The sequence below is a fragment of the Festucalex cinctus genome, chromosome 2 (assembly GCF_051991245.1).
Source record: "Festucalex cinctus isolate MCC-2025b chromosome 2, RoL_Fcin_1.0, whole genome shotgun sequence".
Taxonomy (NCBI): domain Eukaryota; kingdom Metazoa; phylum Chordata; class Actinopteri; order Syngnathiformes; family Syngnathidae; genus Festucalex; species Festucalex cinctus.
The window spans coordinates 8,388,538-8,413,367 of record NC_135412.1 but is presented as its reverse complement, the minus strand read 5'-3'; the positions used below and the strand labels follow the sequence as shown (position 1 = coordinate 8,413,367).

At 39.5% G+C, this 24,830-nt stretch overlaps 3 protein-coding genes across 3 annotated transcripts in view; 1 reads left to right on the top strand and 2 right to left on the bottom strand.

Moving 5' to 3' along the window:
* Window positions 1-1,627, bottom strand: part of LOC144013586 (acid-sensing ion channel 1-like) — a 53,766-nt gene extending 52,139 nt beyond the window's left edge. The window contains exon 1 of the mRNA XM_077512649.1: window positions 742-1,627. Within this exon, the coding sequence (XP_077368775.1) occupies window positions 742-1,103 (362 nt within the window). The 5' untranslated portion in view covers window positions 1,104-1,627. The remainder of the gene's footprint in view (window positions 1-741) is intronic.
* Window positions 1,628-3,488: 1,861 nt separating this feature from the next.
* On the top strand, window positions 3,489-5,400 carry spryd4 (SPRY domain containing 4). The gene is made up of 2 exons (XM_077512646.1): window positions 3,489-3,639; window positions 4,311-5,400. Exons 1-2 carry the CDS (start codon window positions 3,510-3,512, stop codon window positions 4,853-4,855), a joined length of 675 nt encoding a protein of 224 aa, XP_077368772.1. The 5' UTR covers window positions 3,489-3,509; the 3' UTR covers window positions 4,856-5,400.
* On the bottom strand, window positions 5,361-19,887 carry LOC144013582 (glutaminase kidney isoform, mitochondrial-like). Its single transcript, XM_077512645.1, has 18 exons — window positions 19,548-19,887; window positions 18,408-18,498; window positions 13,709-13,830; window positions 13,032-13,161; window positions 11,834-11,913; window positions 11,559-11,722; window positions 10,940-10,998; window positions 9,176-9,208; window positions 9,002-9,060; window positions 8,861-8,927; window positions 8,712-8,762; window positions 8,354-8,530; window positions 8,128-8,259; window positions 7,969-8,061; window positions 7,827-7,888; window positions 7,603-7,679; window positions 6,416-6,479; window positions 5,361-6,313 (listed from the first exon to the last, which is right to left on the bottom strand). The coding sequence occupies exons 1-18, from the start codon at window positions 19,757-19,759 to the stop codon at window positions 6,160-6,162; spliced, it is 1,827 nt and encodes a 608-aa protein (XP_077368771.1). The 5' UTR covers window positions 19,760-19,887; the 3' UTR covers window positions 5,361-6,159.
* Between the last annotated feature and the right edge of the window lie 4,943 nt (window positions 19,888-24,830).

The window sequence follows — 24,830 nt, the reverse complement described above, 5'->3', positions numbered from 1 at the left end:
ATTTTATGTTTAGTAATTCAATTTAATCTTACATTTTCAGTTCAAGGAAAGCAAAACAGGCATTTGAGGCCGAGAGCCTTCACCTACATTCCAGCAGTCCCGAAGGACTTTAATCCAGTGTCTGTTGCATAATATTTGATGTTTACGTTTGCTCAATATTTTTAAAGATCATTCTTTGGCTGATTCAATGTTCACTTTCAAGCTAAAAAAAAAATAGGAGAACAAACTGTCCTTGTTTTATTAGTTGCTACAAAATCCAGTGTGACGTCTTATCCCATATGGTGAGACAACCTACCCAATTGTGCATATGTCACATGTTCACACACTGTATTTGGTTGCTTACAACTCTTCACTGACACAAAATGAATATGAGATATATTAAAACTTTAGTCTTTCATCTTTTGTTTATGAGGTGCTGATTCCAAGAAATAATGAAATGTAAAAAATGAGACATCAAGCCCTGGCCTAACTATTTAAAAAAAATGGTAATGACATTGTTAACAGTACTATATATGATACTGTTGTAGAACATTTTATGTTTGTTAAAAAATAAATAAATAAATACAAAAAAGAGGGCTGATATTTCCATGTGGCAGAAAACCTCGCCAGAGACGCCAAAAAAATGTTCTTTTTTTTGTGTGAAGTGATATTAAAATGAGCTTTGAATTCAACTTGCTAAAGAAATGAAGACCAGAGTTGGACTCCGCAAAGAAAAGCGTGCAAATGCAAAGTGAAGGCTACCTGTGGTTCAGCAGCGCCAGCAGCTCTCCTGCATGATACAAGTCGTTGCGTGTCACTCGACTGAAGCGGAAGGCGTTCAGGTTGCAGAAAGTGACCGCGGGGAACGTCATGATCGGGGTGGCGACCTCGTCCAGCTTGGTCACGTGCGGATACTCCAGGTAGAAATGAATCCGGTCCACGCACACGAACAGCAGCACGGAGAGAGAGGCGAAAAAGAAGATGAGCCACAGGCATCGTCTGAAGCAGAAGCGCCCGTAGGTGAAAATGTGCGAGATGCCGTGCAGGGTGGACCTGTGTGCGAAAACTTCAATCGGCGGCGGATGATCTGAGTCCATTTCCTCCCGTTTCACTTTGAGGTCCATCGTCACGACGCGGTGGGAAAATATTCGATGGCAGCGAGAGCAGCTCTTCGCACTTCAATCCGCTCGTCCCTTCAGTCATTCATTCGATCACCTGTGGCGCCTGCCGTCCACCTGCACAGGTGCAGACACGCAAACCGCTCACCGAGTCGACTGGCCATTTTCCACGCGCACAGCGGCGATTGTTTTTAAAAAAAAAAAAGAAAGAAAAAAAGCACAAGATTCGGGCAGTTCACAAAAGATGTCAAGTTCCGTGAACGCAGCGCGAGATCGGGCTGCACGTTTGCTCGTCGATCCCAAGTACGTACAATGGATGCGCGCGTCAGCAGGAGACCGATCGAGTCGCAGACACACAAAAAAAGGAAGACGCAAATCCTTCAAGACAATTCAGCGCATTGGAGAAGAGTTGGAGCCACTCGATCGTGTCTCTTTCGATGCGCACATTTTCACTTCCAGCTTCGCTCCTCTCCGGACGTGCGAGAGAAATGAAACGCTTGCTTGTTGCAGTGCTGCTGAGTCTTGAGGTTTCGTGCGTTTGTCCACGTGTGCAGTTGCGCGCGCGTGCGCGTGTGTGTGTGTGCGTATATATGTAAAAAACAACAGTAGCGGCTGGAGATTGACACTTGCTGTATGGCCATTATTATTATTATTATTATTATTATTATTACTTAAAATATTGTACTCCAAAAGGTTTCTAGCTAAAATAGCCTATAGGAGGATATAACCTGGCTATTTTTATTATTTAAAACTCTTCGTATTCCTGTTTGTTCGCACAATGTGTGGGTTGTAAAAAAAACCTCTAAAATCATGTTTATATACTGTCCGTGTTTTCTAAGTACCACGTCTATAGAACAGTTTTTTTAAGCCATCAGGGGAGCTTCCATCCATCCATCCATCCATCCATCCATCCATGCTTCCATCCATCCATCCATCCATCCATGCTTCCATCCATCCATCCATCCATCCATCCATCCATCTTCCATCCATCCATCCATCCATCCATGCTTCCATCCATCCATCCATGCTTCCATCCATCCATCCATCCATCCATCCATCCATCTTCCATCCATCCATCCATCCATCCATCCATCCATGCTTCCATCCATCCATCCATCCATCCATCCATGCTTCCATCCATCCATCCATCCATCCATCCATCCATCCATCCATCCATCCATCCATCCATCCATCCATGCTTCCATCCATCCATCCATCCATCCATCCATCCATCCATCCATTCTTCCATCCATCCATCCATCCATTCTTCCATCCATCCATCCATCCATCCATCCATCCGTCCGTCCATCCATCCATCTTCCATCCATCCATCCATGCTTCCATCCATCCATCCATTCTTCCATCCATCCATCCATCCATTCTTCCATCCATCCATCCATCCATGCTTCCATCCATCCATCCATCCATCCATCCATCATCCATCCATCCATGCTTCCATCCATCCATCCATCCATCCATCCATCCATCCATCCATCCATCCATCTATCATCCATCCATCTATCATCCATCCATCCATCCATCCATCATCTACCGCTGATCTGGAGTCGGGTCGGGTAGAAGATTTATAGCAAGGAAGCCCAGACCTCTCTCTCCCCAGCCACTTCGTTGGGCCCAAAGTGTTCCCAGGCCAGGCAAGAGGCATATAGTCTCTCGACTCTCTCCTGGGTCATCCTTGGGATGACCAAAACTGCCAAAACTGCATCATTTACTTACTCCATTGGCAAGACCATAAAAACTATTTCATGAACTCAGAATAGCCTAAATGTAATAGATATCTTGTCCAAAAATTGATAGTTATTGACAATTCCAAACATCCGGGAATTTCTAATACTTCAACAATACAACTCAATGCAAACACTTCCTTCATACGGTGAAAATAAATGGATTGTATTGCTTTTGCCTGAGAGTATCACAAACAACAAATAATGTTATAGTGGTCAAATGACATCTCATCATATATAAAATCAAAATAATCCTCACAAATCAAATTATAAAGATCCAAAGTCCAATGTTTTTCACTGAGCGGAGAGATTTCTTTCACCGAATTGACCGCCATTTTGATGTGATGTTATCTCGGAATTGTCAATATGGCATAAAAAGTAGTAGGCTATAAGTAATCAAGTCAGGCAAGTAAATGACAAGTAATTTTAAAGGGCGTGTTTATGGGTTTCAAAACTATACACATGGATTTCATTTACCTTACTTCCCTACAGTTCCCGTTCTTTAATAAATGGGAACATTCGGACTGCCAAATTAATGCCAAAGATTTCTTTGGAAGGTATCTGTCCATGGTGCTGACGACTGTTCATCCCCATGCCTGCAGAGGGCGATAAAGCCATCTTGCTTTGGTTTTGATAAGCGGAAGCGAAGCGAGCACGTGAGCAAGGAAACATGGCGTCATCTCGAAGTGTTGCTCGTGTGAGTCGCCTAGCGGGGCGGACCGTCAGCTTTCTGTCGGCGAGCCCCACGCAAAGTGTTCTCTGGCCGGCGAGGAGACAAATTTTCACGTCGACTGGCAACAGTAAGTGAACGCGATGTCAAAGATTAGAAAAATAAAATGGGCAAACTTTGTCTTCGGACTCGGAGCTGCTCAGAGGTCAGTGGGGCGATTATTTTTGTCGCTCGAACTGGACGACAGCCATAAGTCTGCTTTAGTGCTTTGGATAACTTTGGAAAGTTTTAACGTTAACATTTAGGGTAGAATCGACCTATAACCTAATATGTATAATTTTTACTCGAGTCAAAATGTCATTTGAAATACTGGAAAGTGGACACTTCGTCTATGTTTAATGCTGTAAATGAGTACATAGTATTTCTAGTAGTAGTAATACTACTACTACTACTAAAAATAATGTGTCATTATTTTTGTATGTATTTTTTAGTCCACACAAAAAATGAAAGCTAAAAGATTTTTTTTCAATGTTATTTTCAGGTTAAAAAAATAAAATAAAACGTAGAGAATATTTAATTGGGCAGGGCTGCGTGAACCGTAAGTTTGGTAACATCAGCATCAGTCTTTGTGCGCGTGTTGATTTTTAAAACAAAATACCAATGTAATCAGCCACATTTTTGTTCTTTTTCATTTCAAATTGCCATTTGAAAAGCAAAAGGAGAAGGAAGGAATGATGGACACATTTCAAATCAGCTTTAGCACCCAAAAAGACAAACCCGCTCTGGTATGTTTGCTTGCAGGTCTGCAGTTCCGCCTGGACGAGAGGACGGCTCACAGCAGTCTGGACCTCTTCAAGAAAGACACGGGCGTCATTTACCGCATGCTGGGTCTCGACCCCAGCCACGTGCAAACCAACCCCGAGCGTTTCCGAGACTGGGCGGTGGTGTTTGGCGACGAGAAGATCACCGGCGGTCGCCACTACTGGGAGGTGACGGTCAAAAAGTCGCAAGAGTTTCGGGTGGGCGTGGCCGAAGCTCTGATGTCCCGTGACGACTGCGTGGGTACTAACGGCTCCTCGTGGGTGTTTGGCTACGCGCAGCGCAAGTGGTTCGCCATGACCAACAATAAGATGGTTCCCGTCACCCTGGTGGGCAAGGCGGACCGCGTGGGCATCCTGCTGGACTTTGAGGCGGGTCTTCTTGGGCTGGTCGACATTGAGAAACGCAGGGTTGTTCACGCCATAAGGGGTCACTTCAAGACTCCCCTCTGCCCTGCGTTTGGTCTTTGGGACGGGGAGCTGCTCACGCACTCGGGTCTGGATGAGCCAGAGGGCCTCGAGGGATAGCTGGGATTCGGGTTGGAAAATTTTGGATGAATTTCCATGGGATGTTAAAGATGGAGGGTTTTGGAGAGCAAGATTTCAAGGAAATCACATTCAAGCCTAAATAGAAACATTTTCTATACAAAATAGATTGCTCGCCGAGCATTCTGGTGCCTTAATTTGTCGTTTGTTTCACATCGCTCAATTATCAGAAAGTTACTCCTTCAAATTTTGGCTTACGACATACAGCAAAAATGTCAGCTAAGCAATTAACAGCCATCTTCAATTTTGTGAATTCTTTGTTTGAGCCCATAAATTCCCATGGAAAGTTCACAACTTTTTCCAAAATGTTGCAACTCCAGCCATACTGCAGTTGTACCATTTATCATTTATTGTATACAAATGGCTCATTTCTGACTTTCAAACTTGTCTGATCCTCTGCATGTTCATTTTGACGAGTCTTGCTAACGTCGACTCACACGGCAAGGCATGTCGCGATAACTTCTCTGGTGCTACCCACATACTCATGTTAATACTGTATATTGTTTATTAAAAGAATATAATTTAAATTGGCTTCACATTTATTTCTGTCACAGCTTAGTTACATATACGAGAACAGACCAACACAGGATTTTGTCTTTTGCTACAGTTATGTGAAAAAGTCAACCTGACTGATTGAAGCTATTCAAAAAATGTTCATAGTAGCAGCAGGTGCATAACAGATGCTTGGGTCCTAAATACATCATATTTGCAATCAAAAGTGATTTCTCCACCACTACAAATGTCCACATAATCTGATTCAAAAACATTTGTGCATTTAAATCATGGACAAGAAAAACTTCACTATTGAAATATGCACAATACTATATTTCCACTAATTATATTCAGCAAATAAACGATTGCATATCCCAAATGGAATTAATGCAGTATTCCACAGTACAGTGCCATAAAATATTGTGCAATGTTAAGAGACTTAAATTTCATAGCATTATACTAAATGAATACACATCATGTACATTTGCATAATTTTGTGAAATTCAATGAAAAAAACAGGAAAAATACTAGCACTCAATAACATTAAGTCTCTTTAGTTATTAATTTAACAATATTGTCATTGTGATGGTTTGAGGTTGCAGTGGTGCAGAACAGCTCGCATTGTAATATTTGATTATTTTCACTGAACGGTAAATATAACAACATAAATCATAGACAAACTGATCTTAGTAACAGCAACTACTGTACATCTAAAATTCTACATTCATCACTTGTCTCAGTCACCCTGTTTGTTTTCAAGTGCTTTGCTTTACATTTGATTCTCTTCTGGTCCCTCAGTTGATGCTCTTTAGCGTGTCCACGGTGCTCTTTTGCTCCTTGAAGCTCGATGACTCACCATCAGCGTACGCAATCTGGTACTGTTGTAGAATGGTGGTGATGACGTGATGGTCAAACTGCTTGGCGTCATCCAGAGGAGTGTTCCCCCATCTGACAATGAACACCGTGCCAGTAGAAGGACTGTTACGCTGCACTTTCAGACTAACATTTTTTGCTAAATAACCCACCAATGATTGTAAATTGTCCACATACCTGTCTTTGATGTTAGGATTCACTTTACATTCCTCAGTCAGGAAGATCACAGCTTCGACATGACCTAAAAGAAAAAAGTGCGTGATATTAGCGCTCCCCCAGGTTAGCTTCAGCGCGAGCTAGCTAGCTATTACGACAGACTCTACATGGTTGGATGATACAGATGGAGGTATAACTTCACCATACACACACCCCCTGTGTCATTGGCCATTGTATGACAAGGTATTCTGGAGGTTAAAGTACGTTATTTTTAAACTAAAATCGAATCGGTTGACGTAGCTGTGTTAACGCGTCGGCTGCATGTGTAACTCGGATGTGTGAATATGAGGCTTGGTAAAGCATTTTGGACTTCATGTGGTCTAAATAAAGCATTGTATAAATGCACTCCATTAGGCCTATGATCAAAGTAAAATTATTCCATTTGAATGGATTCAGTGCTTCAATGCTAACCAAATATGCAAACGCACATTTCAGAAGTGGCAAATCCAGATCTAGAAAGTACCTGGAGTCAACTGGAAAATGATCCAGTTACCTGTGACCTGAATGAAGGCAAGTACAACCCCGAGCAAAAAAAATATGGAATCACCAGTCTTGGACGAGCACTCACTAAGACATTTTATTCTGGAGATCGAACTCAGATATAAAAAAAAGAAAAAGAAAAAAAAAGGCATGATACGGAGAAAAAAAAAAAAGGTCCACAGGAAGGCTTCGACCTGCAAAGATGATCTGGCAACTGCAATCAAAGAGAGTTGGCACCAGATTGATGAAGAATACTGTTTGTCACTCATCAAGTCTATGCCTCAGATACTGCAAGCTGTCATGAACGCCAGAGGTTGTGCAACTAAATACTAGTGATGTGTTTTGATTGTTTTTTCTTTGTCTGTTTTTCATGATTTTATTTATTTTTTTCCCCAGAATGGAGTGATTCCATATTTATTTCCCTGCACTTGCTCTATAAAAGTAACATTTACTAACCAGCAAAATGTTTTTTCTTCATTTCTTTTAGTGTTTCTGAAAGCCAAGATGTTGCACTTTGGAATGACCTTACGACTGTTTCATGCTTTTTATCTGAGTTTGATCTACAGAATAAAACGTCTGAGTGAGTGCTCGTCCAAGACTAGTGATTCCATACTTTTTGCTAGGGGTTGTAGTCTAGAAAATGGCTGGATGGACAAAAAGAGAGTCACCTTCTGATGCGGCAATGTGGAGAGCTGTACGCGAGTCGTAGTCTCTCTGGTTCATGTCCAAAGTTGAAAGCGCATACCTGGAGGTCAAGAAGAGATGGGACACAAACGCTAACTTTGTTCGCCAATGAAAAGTTTCCTGGAGCTTACTAATTAGAAAATACTACATTTCATGATAAGTAAAATAGGATTGATCTTGATGACTTCTTGCAAAAAATGGCTGGTACCTCCTCAGAGCAGAGACGTCGCCACCGTAAGCCGCAAACATCAAGTTTACAGTGGACTTGTTCTAAAGGATGGAGAAGTAAACATGCTGCCGATGATGTTGGTTTGATTTTGAGACTGGATGCAACTCGGTTCCGAACTCACTGGCTCGTCATCTACGCTTCTTCTGGGGTCGTTCTTCTTGGTGAAGTGTCTCAGGTTGTCATAATGGTGGAAGTTGAAATTAGATACCAGCTCCTAGTGAATCAAAAGTTACAAGAAATCCCACACAACTCAAGGTCGATCGTTAAAACTGCGATGTACCTGGCAGAAGTGAATGCCGCGCACGCTGTTCCCGAGACGATCCAAAGAGGGAGACCAACACATCATGCCCATGACATTGGGGACCACCAGGAGCACGGCACCCGAAACTCCAGATTTGGCGGGCAAGCCCACCTAGAAAGAAAAAACAAGCCGAATATCTTACACCACCTGGATCTGATAGAAAGAAAGAGTTGACGTAGATGACGTCTTTGAAAGGGGGACTCACACGAAAGGCAAATTGTCCGGAGAAGTCGTACATGCCGCAGGAATGCATGAGACTCAGCGTGTTCCGAACCGCCGCTGTGCTCAGCACACGCTCGCCGGTGGTTGGGCAAATGCCCCCGTTGGCCAGCGTGGCCGCCATGACGCTGCCCGACTCACAGGTCATCTCGATGGAGCAAAGCTGGGAGGGAAGGAACTCAATTGTTGATGACCAAACGTGCGCTGGTTTGACATTTGGGGCTTTATTTTCATAGACAGGTGCACACGGCGTAAAAACTGGCAAAATCTGCATTTTTATGTCAAGGCAAGTCTACTTTTCTTGACTTCGACGTGTCAACAACTGAGTCAAAAAGGTCCCTCACCTGGAAATAGAAGTCAAGGGCGTCACTCATGTCAATGTTCTCAGGGAAGCACTGCATGTAAAACATTCTCACATCAGACTTGCGGCACACGTAACGCAAGACACGTCTAATTCATTCGGAAACGAAATCTACACACAAACCAAACTTACCTTTTTTTCCTTGAGGTAATACCCAATTGCATAATTCCTATCACCTGTCTCCCTCTCTGACTGGAACCTGTGAGTACATCGCAGCTATGAAATGAAATGAAACAAAACAAAACAACGGTTGCAAGTATTCTTTCTACTCACGTTGCATTGCTGAAGCCGACATATTCTGTTCCCGCTAAACGCTTCAAAAAATCCATTACCTGAAAACAATGTGAGGAGATGTCATTAGAGGCAAGGTGGAAACAAACCTACAGTGATATACAGTGAATACAAAAATAAATAAAAACAACGAAAAAAAATAAAAACTTTACTCACATAGTCGAACCGCTCTGCCTTTTTTGTGTCAGGCTGCAAAAAAAGACAAGACAAATGTGGAAACGTAATTTTCTGTTGCAACAATGACGTCTCCTCGCCCTACAGATGGCAGTGTTTGAGTAGTTTGGGCACATGATGATGACACAGTTTGCATGTCATTTAAATGATGTTACATTTTCTTGTTTGCTTCAGTTGCTTTTTTTTTTTTTTTTCCTTTATTATTTTTTGCTGTTTACAAGTTTTGGCTTCACAATTTAGATTCTTTTTCATTATTTGTAATTGTTGTTATTGTCTTTTTTTTTTAATGCATGTTCGGAATAACAATTCAAAATCAAATCAAGCATTTATTAAATGTTTTGTGTTTATTGCTCAAACACAACTTGCGCTACCTTTCACATATAAGCATCATCTCCAGTCAACACACATTATCTTCCCTATGATGCCTCAATTACGCAACCACTTAACCTGACAGTACCACCTCACCAAATATACACACGTGTCAAGCAGGCAAGGGCGCTACTCCTACGGACGCTCTGATTGGCCCATAGAACACACACGCCTAACATCCCCTCCCTCTCAAAGGTTTAATTTCGTCAGCTGTGAAAATAACACGTACGCACGTCATGTTTGTTTGTGACCACAGACACAAGTTTGATATCTATCACGTCAAACGGTGACGGTCAAAGTCCAACGTCTGCGCCTGCCGACTAACATAGTTTGGTGAGATTGTTGTGCGTTTGCTGACTCTCGACAGATACAAATAAATCACACAAGTTTGCAGACAGATTTTGGCTTGGAAATCTGTTTTATAAGCAGGTTACCTGGTTCAATTCCAGTGTGCTTTTCTGAACTTTTCTGGATGTTCACTAGACCTCTCATTAAAATTCTATAACATGGTTTGGAATACAACTCGTCCTATCTTACTTTTGGGGGTGACTTAGGCCGCAATATTTTGGTATTCACTAGGGCTGGGTATTGGTGCCAACCTCACGATACGATACGTATCACGATACATATGTGTCCCAATACTTGATCTTCAAGGCGAACGGTATCCCGATATTTCACATTCATTTACTTGCATTTTATAATAATAGTCATATGTACACCTAAAGGATATGTTTATTATGCTGGATGACAAAAAATGTTTTTGTTAGTAGCTCTTCTGGTTTACCACCAAGCGGCATGCCTGGTCTAAAATGTGTGCAAAGCAAGGAGCAGCTTTCACAGACACACCGGGAAAATGTATTAATAGGCATGAGCCGATATGAGTAAAAATATCAGACTATTAAAATTACAGCTCTAAAATGTGCTTATTTTGGAATATTTGGGGAAATAAAAACAGCATTTCTTCCATGTAACACATTCTATTTCGTTTTTTAAACAAAATATACGAAAATTGGTACATTCATATACATGTGCAATGTTAAGTTTATAAGTAAATAAATGTTGATATTCTTCCTCTGCTTTAATTTTTCTAAGCAAGACACAGTGTCCAATCACTGGGGAGTTATTTTTGTATTAATTGAAGGCAATTAACTTCAAAGACGCTGCTGGTTTTTAGTTTTTAGGTACAATGCAAGCTGCAAAGGCAAATGTTAAGTGCCTATTTAAAGTTAACGAGCAATATCGATTCTGACGCCTGTGTATCGATACGTGTATTGTAATGAGGCCCGCAACGATATAGTGCCGTATCGATTTTTTGAGCACACCCCTAGTATTCACCCCAACATCAGAAAGAGTCCAGTGTAATTGGTTTGGATTTACCTTTATTAAAGAGCTGATAACGATAGCTCCAGCATTCACCATTGGATTGTGTGGTCGATCTGCACAAGAAACGAGAGCATGTTGTCAGGTCGAACCCCTGTCAATGGTTGCTGAGATTCTAACCTCCTCCAAGCACACTGACTTGACTGAGTGAACTGAAACCATGCTCCACTAAACTTCAATTTCTCAAGAAAGAAAGAATGATTGTTATTAGGGGTGTGAATTGCCTAGTACCTGACGATTCGATTCGTATCACGATTCACAGGTCACGATTCGATTCGATACCGATTAATCCCGATACGAATTTATAAGTCGATTGTTGCGATTTTTTTTCCATTTAAATTTAGAAAATACTAATCACTAAGCTTGTAGAGTGTAAGATTTATATGAAAATGTATTATTTATTTATCTGAAATTTCAGTCTTATAGAGGTTGTAATCTGTTTCATGTTTGAACAGCATTAAAATAAAATATTAAGGCTTAATGTTCCGTTCATATAACATTCTTCCAACATTCTTTTATTGAATCGATTCGAGAATCGCGCGATGTAGTATCGCGATATATCGCCGAATCGATTTTTTTTTTTTAACACCCCTAATTGTTATGAAAGCTCACTTACCTTCCTCATTCAGCGACAGTTTGTCAAACCTGAACCCACTGGGCTCTTTTCCCACAAACTGGTGGACGTGTTCACTGCCCAGCTCGTGCACAGCGACGGCGTACTCAAGTGGCTTGACGCACGACTGGAGACAGAAGGGAACCTTGGTGTCACCCACTGAGTGCCTGCACGGCACGGGAAGGTGAATGGACAAACATGGAAGAAATGAGATGGTGCCGATGTGGAATGATGTCACAATGGAGCCACGCATTCACAAGGACATTTTTTTTTTTTACCTTTGTCCATCTATGGTGCACAGAGATGCTCCCCAAAGGTTAGGGTTGAATTTTGCAAGTTGAGGAATGTAATCAGCTACCTGCAAGAAGACATGTAATTGCAGGTTAGACATTTACCAGCTACAACATTGATCCACTAGCTCTATATGGGGTTATTATAGTTCTGGAATTTTTATTTTTAGTTGATTTTGAGTTTTTTTTTAAAGTTACTTTTAATTAGTTTTCAGGGTGGTTCTGTTAGTTTTTATTAGTTTTAGTTATTTAAAGGCCCAATCTGCCGGTTTCACTCTGGAAAAGGCACTTTTTAAATACATGTTTTAAACAAACAAACTACTTCTCAATTTACAGATCAGGGCTTGTCTTCATTTCTGGTGGTGATTTTGTCCTCACAGAAGCTTACATGTGTGAATGAGTGAGTGGAAAAAAAAATAAATAAATCCGTGAGTGCTTTCAAATTGCCGCGGGAGTGACGTCACGCAGCCGGCAAATTCGCCCGGCCCCGTTTGCGACACGCCGCCCCCCGCTCTACGATTGGCTGGAGGGTTGTAAACACTGTCTTTCCACAGGAACGTCCCGCTGTTTACAAAACAAACACAAAATGGCAAAATACAAGCTGGGGAGGTGGGGGTTAGGATAAAATCGGCACCAGAAATGAAGACAACCCCTGATCTGTAAATTGAGAAGTAGTTTGTTTGTTTAAATCCTGTATTTAAAAAGCCTTTTCCAGAGTGAAACCGGCAGACTCGGCCTTTAATAAATGCTTAGTTTTAATTTTGTTTTAGTTAGTTTCAGTATTAGTTTTCGTTTTAACCACACACAAGTTTGATATCTATCAAGTCAAACGGTGACGGTCGAAGTCCAACGTCTGCACCGTCGTTTGGTGAGATTGTTGTGTGTTTGCTGACTCTCGACAAATACAAATAAATCACATAAGTTTGCAGACAGATTGTCTGCAATTGTGCGCAAATTTTAAAAAACATCATGGTAAAAATCATTCTACTTAAAATCACATTTTATATCATCCCCAAAGACTCATGCATTAAATTAATTACCCAAAGACTAAAATGGGCATTTTCACTATACTAGTTAGTTTTGTAAACTTAAAATGTAGTTTCAGTTAGTTTTAGTTTTTTAAAACAGATGTTTTCGTGTTTATTTTATTTCGTTAACGAAAATGTTTTTGACATCTGCTACTTACTTGTCCTCCATCTTGCTGTTGTGCACTGTCGTATATTTTGTCGATCTTCTGTGTGAACGCTTGAAAATCTGGGATGACGAACATTTTTCGGAAGGCCTTAGTCAGCAGCATGATGTTGTTACCTACACACCTGCAGGAGGATGATACATTTTAAATAATAATACTAATAATAACAATAATAATAATAATAATAATAATAGCACTCTTATGCAGGAAAAAAGAACACCGAGGGTTGTCTCCCATTATATAGTGAGCCTTTGAAAGAAAAAAAATGACCAAAAACAAGCTTTTCCATATGTTAGGAAACAAGCATGGAACTGTTGAACTTCCTTATGTAAATGGAGCTCAGCCGTTCACAGGCCTTGAGGGCATGCATGCTCGTGAAAAGTGTCTGGTGACAGCTGTCGCCTCCAAAACGCCTGCCTGTCTCAGTCACTCTCCCCTAACTCAAATAGCGCAAGCACCAAAGTCTTTTCGAAATATCGCCGTCAAAATCTAGAACTCCTTTCCACTTGATTCATCCTTTCAAATTCTTATTTCTTCCCCATGCTTGTCCTGTGAATGATTGACAGGCGAAAAGACGAAATGCAGCTGCGGCGGTAGAAGCAGTGTGGGTGCATCGAGGGTCACAAATAGCACATGAGTGCATTGCAATACCAGGCAGGAGCTTTTAATACCTTCTGAAGAGCGTTTTGTCCATCATGGATGGCCCCAGCGAGTCAAGTGTGAATTGCCGTATCTGACGCATACAGTCACGGAGCCGGGGGTCGGAAGTCCACAGGCCTGTTTTTCTTAAAGTCTGTACAGACAGTCAAACAAAAGTAAGTTTTTCGTGGAAATAAATAAATAAATCATGTTTTTCTAGCAACCTTCAGTGCTTTAGTATTAGTTGATTTTTTTTTTAATATGGGGTATTTGTAAGTAGTATTGTGTAAAAAAGCAAACTTGTTATTTAGACCTTCTATACGATGTACAGCGATACCAAAATAAATACACTTAACCCTTTTGGCACCAGAGTCTTCAATAAATGTATCAGTTTTGATATCACTATTTCAAAAGGTTGTAGCTTGAAAATGCTTATAGAGATGGAGGCATACTGTAAATGTTGCTAAGTGAAATTTTGCTACTTTGTGATTTACCTTAAAATCAAATCAAACTTTATTTATATAGCACCTTTCATGCATTCAAATGCAATTCAAAGTGCTGAACAAATAAAACATCCATAATATAATAAAAAGAAAAATATGATTAATAAATATGAGGAATAAAAGTAAGCTCAGAGTCAAAAATGACGGCCAAATTCTTCACACATTGCGAGGGTTTAAAATCTTCTCTCTGACCTTCAGGACCGAGGACTAAAACCTCTGTTTTGTCCTGGTTGAGCTGCAGGAAATATTCTGCCATCCATGACTTAATATCTAAAATACGATTTAAAAGGGTATCAATAAGCCCCATGTCATCAGGTGACACAGCGATGTACAGCTGTGTATCGTCAGAGTAACTGTGGAAGTTGACGCCGCGTCTCCTGATGACTTCCCCAAAGGGAAGCATTAAAAAGTAATGGGCCTAAGATTGAATCTTGAGGAACCCCACATTTAATTTCATGGGTTCCAGAGAAACATGAATCCATACTTACAAAGGAATATCGGTGTGTGAGATAGGAATAAAACCCACCAGGCTTCTAAGTCTGTTTAATAAAATGTGGTGATCTACTGTATCAAAAGCAGCACTTAAATCCAGTAGCACCAAGACTGTACGCTTTTTCAGGTCTCCATTACGCCTGATAACATTTAAAATCCTTAAAAGGGCAGTCTCGGTACTGTGGTTCATCCTAAAACCAGACTGACAGTTTTCTAAAATATTATTTGTATCTAAAAATGAATTTAATTGAATGAAAACATTTTTTTTTCTAAAATCTTACTTAAAAACGGTAAGTTGGATACAGGTCGGTAACTATTAAAGCTGCTGGGGTCCAAATTGCTTTTCTTCATAAGGGGCTTCACCACCGCCGTTTTAAAGGTGGCAGGAAAGACACCCGTCTGAAGAGATCAATTGACTGTATTTAAATTTTGTTCCTCAAAAAATCCATAAAATGTCTTAAAGAATGATGTGGGAAAGGTCGTGTTTTATTGACAATTATTTTTTTTTACTATAATTATTTCAGTAAGGTTTAGCTTTTTAAAGCATTTTCATTTTTATTTTACTTTGTTAACTAAAAAGCTCTCTTTCAAATTGAGTTGTAGTTATTTTGTTAGTTTTCATGAACTATGATAGCCTTGCTCTCAAATCAGCGAACACATCACATGATTTGAAATTAGCATAGCGTCTATACAACTGATTCCCAACCAATAAGCTGCAGCAAATTAGCTTGCTGTGAGAAGTTAGGCTGCAGGAAATTTTCCAATTCCACTATATTTATAGATCTTTGTTCATTTATCTATATACCAATGACGTATAATTACAGGAAAAACAATTAAATGTTCTTCCATTAGATGGCAGAAGCTACAATTAACATGTGTATCCACCTGTTGTCATTTATACAGCAGAATTATAGCTTTGTAGTCAACTAAACACACCTAGATCTCATACAAAGTCAAACGGGGGTCGATTGAAACAAGATCATCATTATTCCCGCAATTTTTTGTTGTTGTTGTTGTGGTCACATTTGTTTGGCAATATGCCATAAAATTCACTCAGCTGGCATAAAGTGCGGAAGAGGCAAGGGGGGTTAATTTTCTTTCCCGACACAAATTATTTGGGAGCCAGGGAGATGGAATAGATGGTCAACATTTCAAAGCTAAAATGACTTAATAGTGGAATTAAAATCACACTACATTTTTATGTACTGTGTCTGTAAATAATCATAACAATGCACAGATTTATGTACAGTGGTCCCTCACTTCTTCACAGTTCACTTACTGCGTTTTCACTTTATCGCAGATTTTTATTTGGGTCCATTTATGTGCCATTTTTGTCCCTTTTTTGTAATATTTTGGCAAATAAAAATATATCTTTCACACACAATCGATTACATTTGTAACCAAAATATAGACTATTTGATAAATTAAGAAACGTGTACCAGTACGATGACAAGTTTACAAAAAAAGGACCTTTTTCTTCTTTTAATTCTTCTTCGCAAGTCAGTGTGCCATCACCGATGAGCTATTTTTAGATCAGACCACAGTTGTTACTCTACACGTTGTCACCTACACAGTAAGGCCAATTATTGCGTTGTGTTTGACAGTATTTGCAGTTATTGATGGAAGAAAAAACAAAAACAAAACACTTTTTAACGACCTGTATTTTGCGGAAATTCGCCTATCGCGGACGTGCGTGGAACATTTCACCCATGAAAAGTGAGGTAACACTGTAGTGCTTTTCTGGACATGTACAGAATACGTAGAATAGAATACACATACCTCTGTCAAATTTAACGTATAATAATCTACAAACAAGCAAAGTTTCATATGCTTGCACAGCACATTGTGTGTTTCACATTACTGTTTAAATTTTTACGCAACAACAGATTGAAAGGGACGAGAACGAACACATCTGACTCTGCAAACATTTGCTGTGCTCATTTCATCTAAGTAGTTCTACTATTTCTACCTGAGTCAGACCAAATGCAACCAGTCATCCAAAGAGGACTAACAAGGCCCCTGTGTACACAAGAGTCACTTTTCCGAGGTATACGGTATGTTCCATTAAAAAAGGAAGTTACCATAGACACAAGCGTTCACCAGATGTCCAATCTTTATGTAATGTGTTTACGAAAGTGAAACGATGATGGCTTGCATTATACAAAAACGTCAGACTTGTAAAATGTTTTGACAGTAAAGTAAGCTTGTACTATTGGCGGACCAACCTGGAAAACTATCAAGCTGCACCAGCATCTATACCTTTCGACCATGGTTAATAACTCACTATTACATTAAATCAGTGGTGTCCAAACTATGGCCTGGGGGCCATTTGCAGCCCGCCGTCCATTTTTCAGTGGCCCGCGACATATGCTAAAAATGGCATTTGACTCAGCTCAAATAAAATAAACAAAACAAAAATGTTTAAAGGTTATTTTAGTTAACTAAAACTAATGAAAAAACTAAAACTAAAATTCAAAAAACAATATTGTTACTGAAATAAAATAAAAACAAAAATGCTTTTTAAAAAACGAAAACTAACTGAAACTACATTTTATGTTTACAAAACTAACTAAAATAAAACTAACTATAATTATAGCAAACGTCCTTCGTTTTAGTCTTTGGTAATTAATTTTTTTTTAATTTTTTTTTTAATTTTTTTTATTTTTTATTAAGACATTTAATTTAGTCATAAAACATGTCGCTTTACAACCCACTTTGCACCATCAAACATGAGGCAGACTCACTGTGGAATGACAAAAAAAATATATGTACACAACACCGCCTTAAATGTTTGGAAAGGTCCTTAATCCCAATTGGGAAAACGTCACAATTTTATTTTACAGATTAAAGTGAACTCATCCAATCAAAGTCCAGAAATAGGCATGATCTATTGTACTTGCGTCTAGGAATATCCTTGCAAGGGGACCTAAAGAAACCTTGTTAATCGTGAAATTACCCCTTTGGTAATTAATTTAATGCATGAGCCTTTGGGGATGATTTTAAACGTGATTTTTAGTAGATTTATTTTTTATATAAACCGGAATAATAACGTTTGAAAGTACGTTACACAGAAGTGACGTCATCTAGCAACAGCCAATAGAAAAGCACCTTCAGATGATGTTGCTCCTTGCTCCCTTTGTGTTTTTTAAATATTGCGCACAAGTAATAAAAAAAAAAAATAATAATAATAATAATACTGAAAGTAACAAACTAAACCAAAAACCTCAGCATTTTTTTAAAGAACTAAACTAATAAAAACTAACAGAACTACCCTGAAAACTAATAAAAAATAACTAAAATGAAAATTATAATAACCCTACTGCCATATTACAAATAAATTGGTTTATATACTGTAGCATTTTTCTAAATATGCAAAAGCACAAACAAATTATTTTGTACAATTTTTAGGACTAGACACAATTTCTCTTCCTAACATTATGTGGCCCTTGAGTCCTTCCGATTTTCTGTATGTGGCCCTCAAATGAAAAAGTTTGGACACCCCTGCTGTAAATGAAATGTCTTTTAAAATGTGTATTATATGATATCATTAAAATGCTAATTCAGATCACTTTTGCATTGGTCTTTTTGCTGCCACTAATGTCAGAGGCGTGTTTAGGAAACACAAGTGGCAGAAGGAGAACTTGTGCTCATGTTCACACTGTACACAAAATGTCCATGACGGACTGTCACGACGATGTGATGCGACACAGGCAATGCGAGGGTACCGCTGACTCACTGATATGAATTGGGAGAGGGGGATCATCTCTCTGCCGTCAGTGATGGTGTAGAAAAGTAGGTCCTCCATACTGGACATCAACGGACTGTTGCTGCAACAAAACAAAATATACAATAATGGGCTGGTGACCAGCCATGACCCAATTAAATGTCGACTCCTAAAAATCAACAGCCATGATGACAGGGATTTGAACCAGGTTCTAAACACTGAGCTATATAGCCATATGGTTAAGAAGCCGTTATTTAATACATTTAACATGACATCAGCCCATCACTGATTAATATCCAAATTTTAACAATCCAGTTTTTGCTGGGTTCTTCTGAAAGTGAAAATTATTTTTCCAGTGCCCAAATTCCTTTTGTTTGAATGTCAGTGTTTAATGTGGCAAGTGAGGAAAAGGAAAATGGCACCAACATGTCTCTAAAACTGAGGAGGCGCAGGTGCAAAGGTGGAACTTAATTACAACTCTAATATGCAACACTGTAAAATAACACCTCTAAAAAGACATTTGTTGAACCAACTTAAGTTTAAACAGATAATTGTTGACCAAAAAAGGGCTGGGAATCTTTGACTGTCTCACGATTCGATTCAATTACGATTTTTGGGTCTACGATTCAATTCAGAATTGATTTTCGATTCTCGATTCAAACGATTTTCAATTCAGAATTATTTGATTGACAAATGATTTCTGCTTCAATTTACAGATGTGCAAAAAATTGTCATGATTTACTCCAGTCTGCTTTGCAAGACAAAATGACAAATAGAGACATTAAAGTGTCTTTTTTTTTTTTTTTTTAAACATTTATTAATTTTGTATTGTGCCTTTTTCCACAAAAACAGCATGTGGGCTAAAACTGCTTTTTCACCTTCTTCTTCATTTCTAATTTAAATAAAATTGATTTTCGGTTATTAATATCGATTCGATTAATAAATGAGAATCTCGACTCTTATGAATCGATTTTTTTTGGCACACCCCTAATACACATATACATATATATATATATATATATATATATATATATATAATGTAAAATGTAAACTTAAATGTAAAATAAATGTAAAATTACTTCACTCAAGTTTGTTTTCCATTCAACAACACACAAGTTGCATTTATAAGCAGACGAGTGTGTGATGACCTACTTGGTGTGTCCTTGGTCCCCATCAGAACCGGTGTGGTGATGAAGAGCTCTTTGCGTGTGAGGTGATGCTGTGACCCGGCAGGGCAGAAAAACAGCTTGCTGCGTCCTGGACAAAACGTTGCTGTCAGCTCCGACTCTGGTCGCGACGCCTGCATTTTTAAGTAGCTGCAAGACTGCGGGGTTGGCCGTTCTCAGAGCTTTCAGACAATGCATTGTGATAAGTAGGAGCTAATCTGTAATAATTGAAAAGTTGATTACTTTTGCCCCACAGGTGTTATCTCGACTACTGTGACCAGTGCTGTGGGGTGTTCACAGTTTGCAGCAACTGCTCTTCCACCTACATTTTTCCTTAAGGGGGCGGTGTCAGGCAACGTGATGGTTGAGATGCCAAAGTAAATAAACAGCAACAGCTGCTGAGACCGACGTGGATATCCTTTCAGCTACCACGCGTGATCCTGATTGGTCAAATGTTATTGTTGCAGTTTCTTCCCCTGGAAAGTAGTGTTTGACATTTAAACCCTTGAATTGAGATTTTTTTATTTTTTTAACTTCACATAAATGCTGTCAGACTAAAGTGGGAAACATTTTATCTGTCCAGTTCCAATTGTAAAGGGAAAATTAGTCATGAATCATGTTTATGCGATCTCATTTTCACATGATAGATGTGGGTCATAGAGGTTGATCACAAAAAAAAAAAAAAAAAAAAAAAAAACATTTGCATGTATTCTAATTAGCAATATGAATACATGCATTATATATATGAATGCAAAGGTCTATACACCCAGGGTTCATGCTAGGTTACTCTGATTTAAAAATAAGACCGAATGCCCCCCCCCCCCCCCACACACACACACATTTAATGTGACCTATAAACTGTACAACTACCAAAAAGAAAAGAATCTTTTTGAGAAGCAGTGATGTAACGATAATAGCAATATCGTGATATTGTGATATTTAAACTGCCACACATTATATCAATATCGTCATGTCACGATGTTAAAAGCAGCACATCTGTTAAAAGGCAGGTTGATTTCCATTTGTGCAGTTCTAGCACCCTCTGGTGGCTAGTTTTTTTTAGTGCAGTTTAATTTTCACAAGGCATGTTTTGGCTATGTTTAAAATGGATGGATGGATGTGAATGGATAAATACTGTAGCGTCGCTGGGGAGCCTGGAGGTGCTCCCAGCATGCTTTGCGACACTGGGGGAATGAAAGGGCGTTTAAACTGTATGTTCTGAGTGAATTGTTTTGTTAGTTATTGGTTCAGTTTTGTTGGTTTGTGATTGTGTTTTTAGGTTGCTGTTTCGTGGGGATTTGATTTTTCTGTGACACCATAAGTGTATGTAACATGGAAACGAATGACTTGCCTGCAATTTTGTCAGTTGAAAAAAGAGAGACTTCGGCTTACAAAATAAAAGTGTTCACGCTACTTCATTGCCTCGTCAGCGCCACAATACCAAACCTGACAGTTGATCACATTATTACCTCTGCAAAGGCACATTTGAAGACATTAGTGGTTTACTACAACGTGCCAGTTGTGCTGCTGTCAAATTGAGATTGTAGTGACACCTCCTGGTGAGTTGACTTCACTGAACATTAATAAGTTCCTCCTCTAGGCAGCGCCCTCACTCCAGAAGCGTCAGCTGGCAGGTTTCTCCAGAGGAGACTTCACATTCATGTGTCTGAGATGCTTCCTCTAAACACACAGCAGGGCATCAGGAGATTTGTCTTTTCTTGAGCTTTACTTCCTGTCGTCTATTTCTGCTTTCAGACAAACAGAAAAATCTTCCAAGACAGTAAAAAGTCAAAAAATGTTTACTAGCAGGGGGCGGAAATCCTGTTAGACACTTTATTTTTACCTTATCTTTGAAAGTATATAGTGCATCGGTAATATATTAGACCACCACCCAACCAATGTAAGATGTGTACCGCAAATAGGGAAACATTTGGCCTGTAACTTATCCGAAGAGGTGAGCGGCTACCTGTGGCCTGTGCGTACTATATCAGCTGGTTGTACCCTCTCCGTTTTCAGGGCAAAAACGCTTTCCATTCCTGGGCCAATGAATACTACCTTTGTCCCTTCATCCTCCATCTTGTGTGAGAAAGCCCCCCTTGCGCTCACCAAGACTGCACAAACTTAACCCCCCACACCTCACACAGGAAAGGAGCATAGCGGGCGTGAGGCTTTGATTCCGGCTAAAGTAAGTAAAGTAAAGTCAGGACTGGCTGAAGAGTTGCTTTAGTGGCCACAGTCAATGTTGGGCGTTTAGCTCAAGTAGCTGTCGCGTTACAGTCTGTTCGCACAATACAGTATGAAATGGATAACAATCCCTATGGCATTAGCTAGCATTTTGTATTATATTTTATTAGTTATCTTACATATTATGCTTATACCTGTCTATGGTTTTACTTATTTAGCTTCTTACTTACCGTGCCAACTGACCTACCTCCTGGCCTCTCAATTACACTGTAAAAAAAATCGTTACATGCAGTTGTTCATTGAAAGTAAGAATTTCCATTCAAAACAGGATAGTGATTGATTTAATTGTGAAAATTATTTTGCATTGACAGACATCAATTTTGATTTCGAACTACAAATACGTCCAAAGGACCTCAAATAAAGTTTTTGATTCCTTCCAATATTTTTTTTTTCTTCATGCCCTCCAGGTGATATATTTATTTTGAGTCAAATGGAGTTGAAAACAACATCAGTACCACGATGGCATTGGAGAGTAGCTGTAGCCATTTAAGCCTATGCTATATTGTTGGGCTTTGAGTGAGTGTTTTGAATTTGGTAGTTTGAGGGTTTGCTTTCAGAAAGTCATTTGATATTGTTTGATTACAGCTCAGATTGTGTTGGCCTGTTACCACGTGTGTTTGTCCGGGCTCATTTGCATGTTAGACAATCTGTTTTTTTATTTTTATTTTTTATTAATTAATTAATTTATTTATTTTTATTTATTTTTTGTCTGACATCAAGACTGCCCATGGGATATTATGAATGTGATATTCTGCCTTCTCCATCATCTTCTTTATCCTCTTCTCTCTCCATCCTCACCTCATCTCTAGTTCGTATTTTGCATACAGTAAGTCTCATGTTTTCAGATTAATAAATACATTTTGAATATATTCTGTTGGCCAAGTGTCTTATTGCATTGGTTTTATGAAGAGCAATAAAAATTATTATTATTATTATTATTATTATTATTATTGTTATTATTATTATTATTATTATTATTATTATTATTATTATTATTATTTTAGTCAATTGTGTGTTCAATCCCTGGCTGGGTCATACCAAAAGACTATTCAAATTGAACCCATTTGCGTCCCTTCTCGACGCTCAGCATTATGGGATGGAATTGGTCAGTTCGATGATGAAATGATCCCTGAGCACAACCCTCTGCTGCTGCTCACCGCTCCCTCAGTGGATAGGTCAATTGCGGAGAAAAAAATTTCACATCACTTAAATGGGCGTGACAATCAGTGGTACTTCAACCTTTAGCTTCATAAAATGCGACAAATATTATTTGGTTATACATAAATCAATTGGTGTTAAAGTGAATATGTTGATTCAGTTAAAAGTACATAAAAGTAGTTTGTTTGAGTAACTAAAATGTGAAGAAAATAATTTGGATCAAGGCAAAAAAACAAAACAAAAAACAAGCTTGGTTCAAGTGAAGAATTATTGTTTACATCAACAAGAAATAATCAGTCACTCAATTTAGTTTTTGTGAAGTCAAATATTTTAGATGTAATATCTGGACATCATTTTTTTTTTTTTGTCACTGACTCTGACTGATAATGTAGTGGCCTTTGACTTTTGTGTGGTCAGCATGTTCCATTCCTGCTCAGTGACTGCCTGTAGATGCTAATGTGAGTGCTTTGTGAGTGAATTGCTCAGTATTAAGACGGACATATGAACTGTGTATCTGGCCGGTGTGAGATCTGTTGTGCTGATTGGTGAATGTCACAAATTCACAATCTTTATGTGTGGGTCTTCTCCGGGTACTCCGGTCTCCTCCCACATTCCAAAGACATGCATGGCAAGTTAATTGGGTGCTCTGAATTGTCCCTACGTGTGCTTGTGAGTGTGGATGGTTGTTCGTCTCCGTGTGCCCTGTGATTGGCTGGCAACCAGTTCAGGGTGTCCCCCGCCTACTGCCCATAGCTGGCTGAGATAGGCTCCAGCACCGCCTGCAACCCTTGTGAAGAAATAAGTGGTCAAGAAAATGGATGGATGGATGGATGGATGTTTTTTCCTTGATAAATGTTCAGTCTTCTCGCCATGACTCAAAATGGATGCCAGTAAATGCTGGAATGAGACTTTGTCCCTCCCACCTGTATTGTTGCAGCCAAACACTGCACATTGATTCACCATGTATTGACATTGGATTCGGCACCCAAACAAAACAATGTGTTGACTTCTAGCATGGTAGCCCCCGGCCATGTTCAGGTGTGTGTCATGGGGAAGCTATCTGTTCTAACTGTCTTCATTTCAAAAGAACGAACTTTGATTGATGTTATTCCTTAGGCATGAGTGGCGTATTATTACATGAAAAGCTATGAAAATATGGTTGCATATTGTTGACATGAGAGTCCATTGGTGACTTTTTTAAAATGTATCTTTTGTTTATAATGATATACCTCCGTCCTCCCTTTGACCACTCTGCCGAAACCTCGACACCCTGTAGACCACTGGAGCCTCTGTGCAGCAGTACAGTCGCGAAAGATCACCCCCCCACCCCCACCACCACATCACCATCACCACCATCTCTTTCCCTACCTCCAAACGAGGCCCCCCTCCCTCCCTTCATCCACCGTGCTTCCACACCCTTCCTCACCCGCCAACCCCCATCCTCACCGTGCAGCTATCCCACCGCCTTGCCATCTCGCAGCATTCCGCGGGCCGTCGCGCACACAGAGGCCTATTGTGCGTGCTGGGGGATGGCAGAAGTCCGTGTACAGTCAGAAGAGCACAGAAAAAGGATGCGGAGAAAGTGAATTAAAAAAAAAAAACTCTTAATGGAGCATTAATATTATGTTTAATCTTTAGGTGGTGTGTGATTAGCATTTAGCATTGTGGCTAAATGAGCTGCTCAAATACGTGACACAAATACGTCATTTTACTGGTATAACTACATTACTGTTATGAGTTTACTGCTTCGTATATATTAATGTGTACTGAGGTTCAAACTGACCACTAATGATCTGACAATTTCGATGTCTGCTCCTTCAGTTCAGGCAAGGACATTGATTACCGATTCAGCTGAGAAACCGCTGTT

Bases quoted from the DNA above. Each gene is read 5' to 3' on its own strand.
- spryd4 (XM_077512646.1), top strand. From the start codon at position 3,510: ATGGCGTCATCTCGAAGTGTTGCTCGTGTGAGTCGCCTAGCGGGGCGG. The intron at 3,640-4,310 runs GTAAGTGAACGC...GTTTGCTTGCAG, and splicing joins TTTCACGTCGACTGGCAACA to GTCTGCAGTTCCGCCTGGAC.
- LOC144013582 (XM_077512645.1), bottom strand. From the start codon at position 19,759: ATGCATTGTCTGAAAGCTCTGAGAACGGCCAACCCCGCAGTCTTGCAG. The intron at 11,914-13,031 runs GTAAGTAGCAGA...GTCTTCTTGCAG, and splicing joins AACAGCAAGATGGAGGACAA to GTAGCTGATTACATTCCTCA. The intron at 9,209-10,939 runs GTAAATCCAAAC...CTTTTTTTGCAG, and splicing joins TTATCAGCTCTTTAATAAAG to CCTGACACAAAAAAGGCAGA.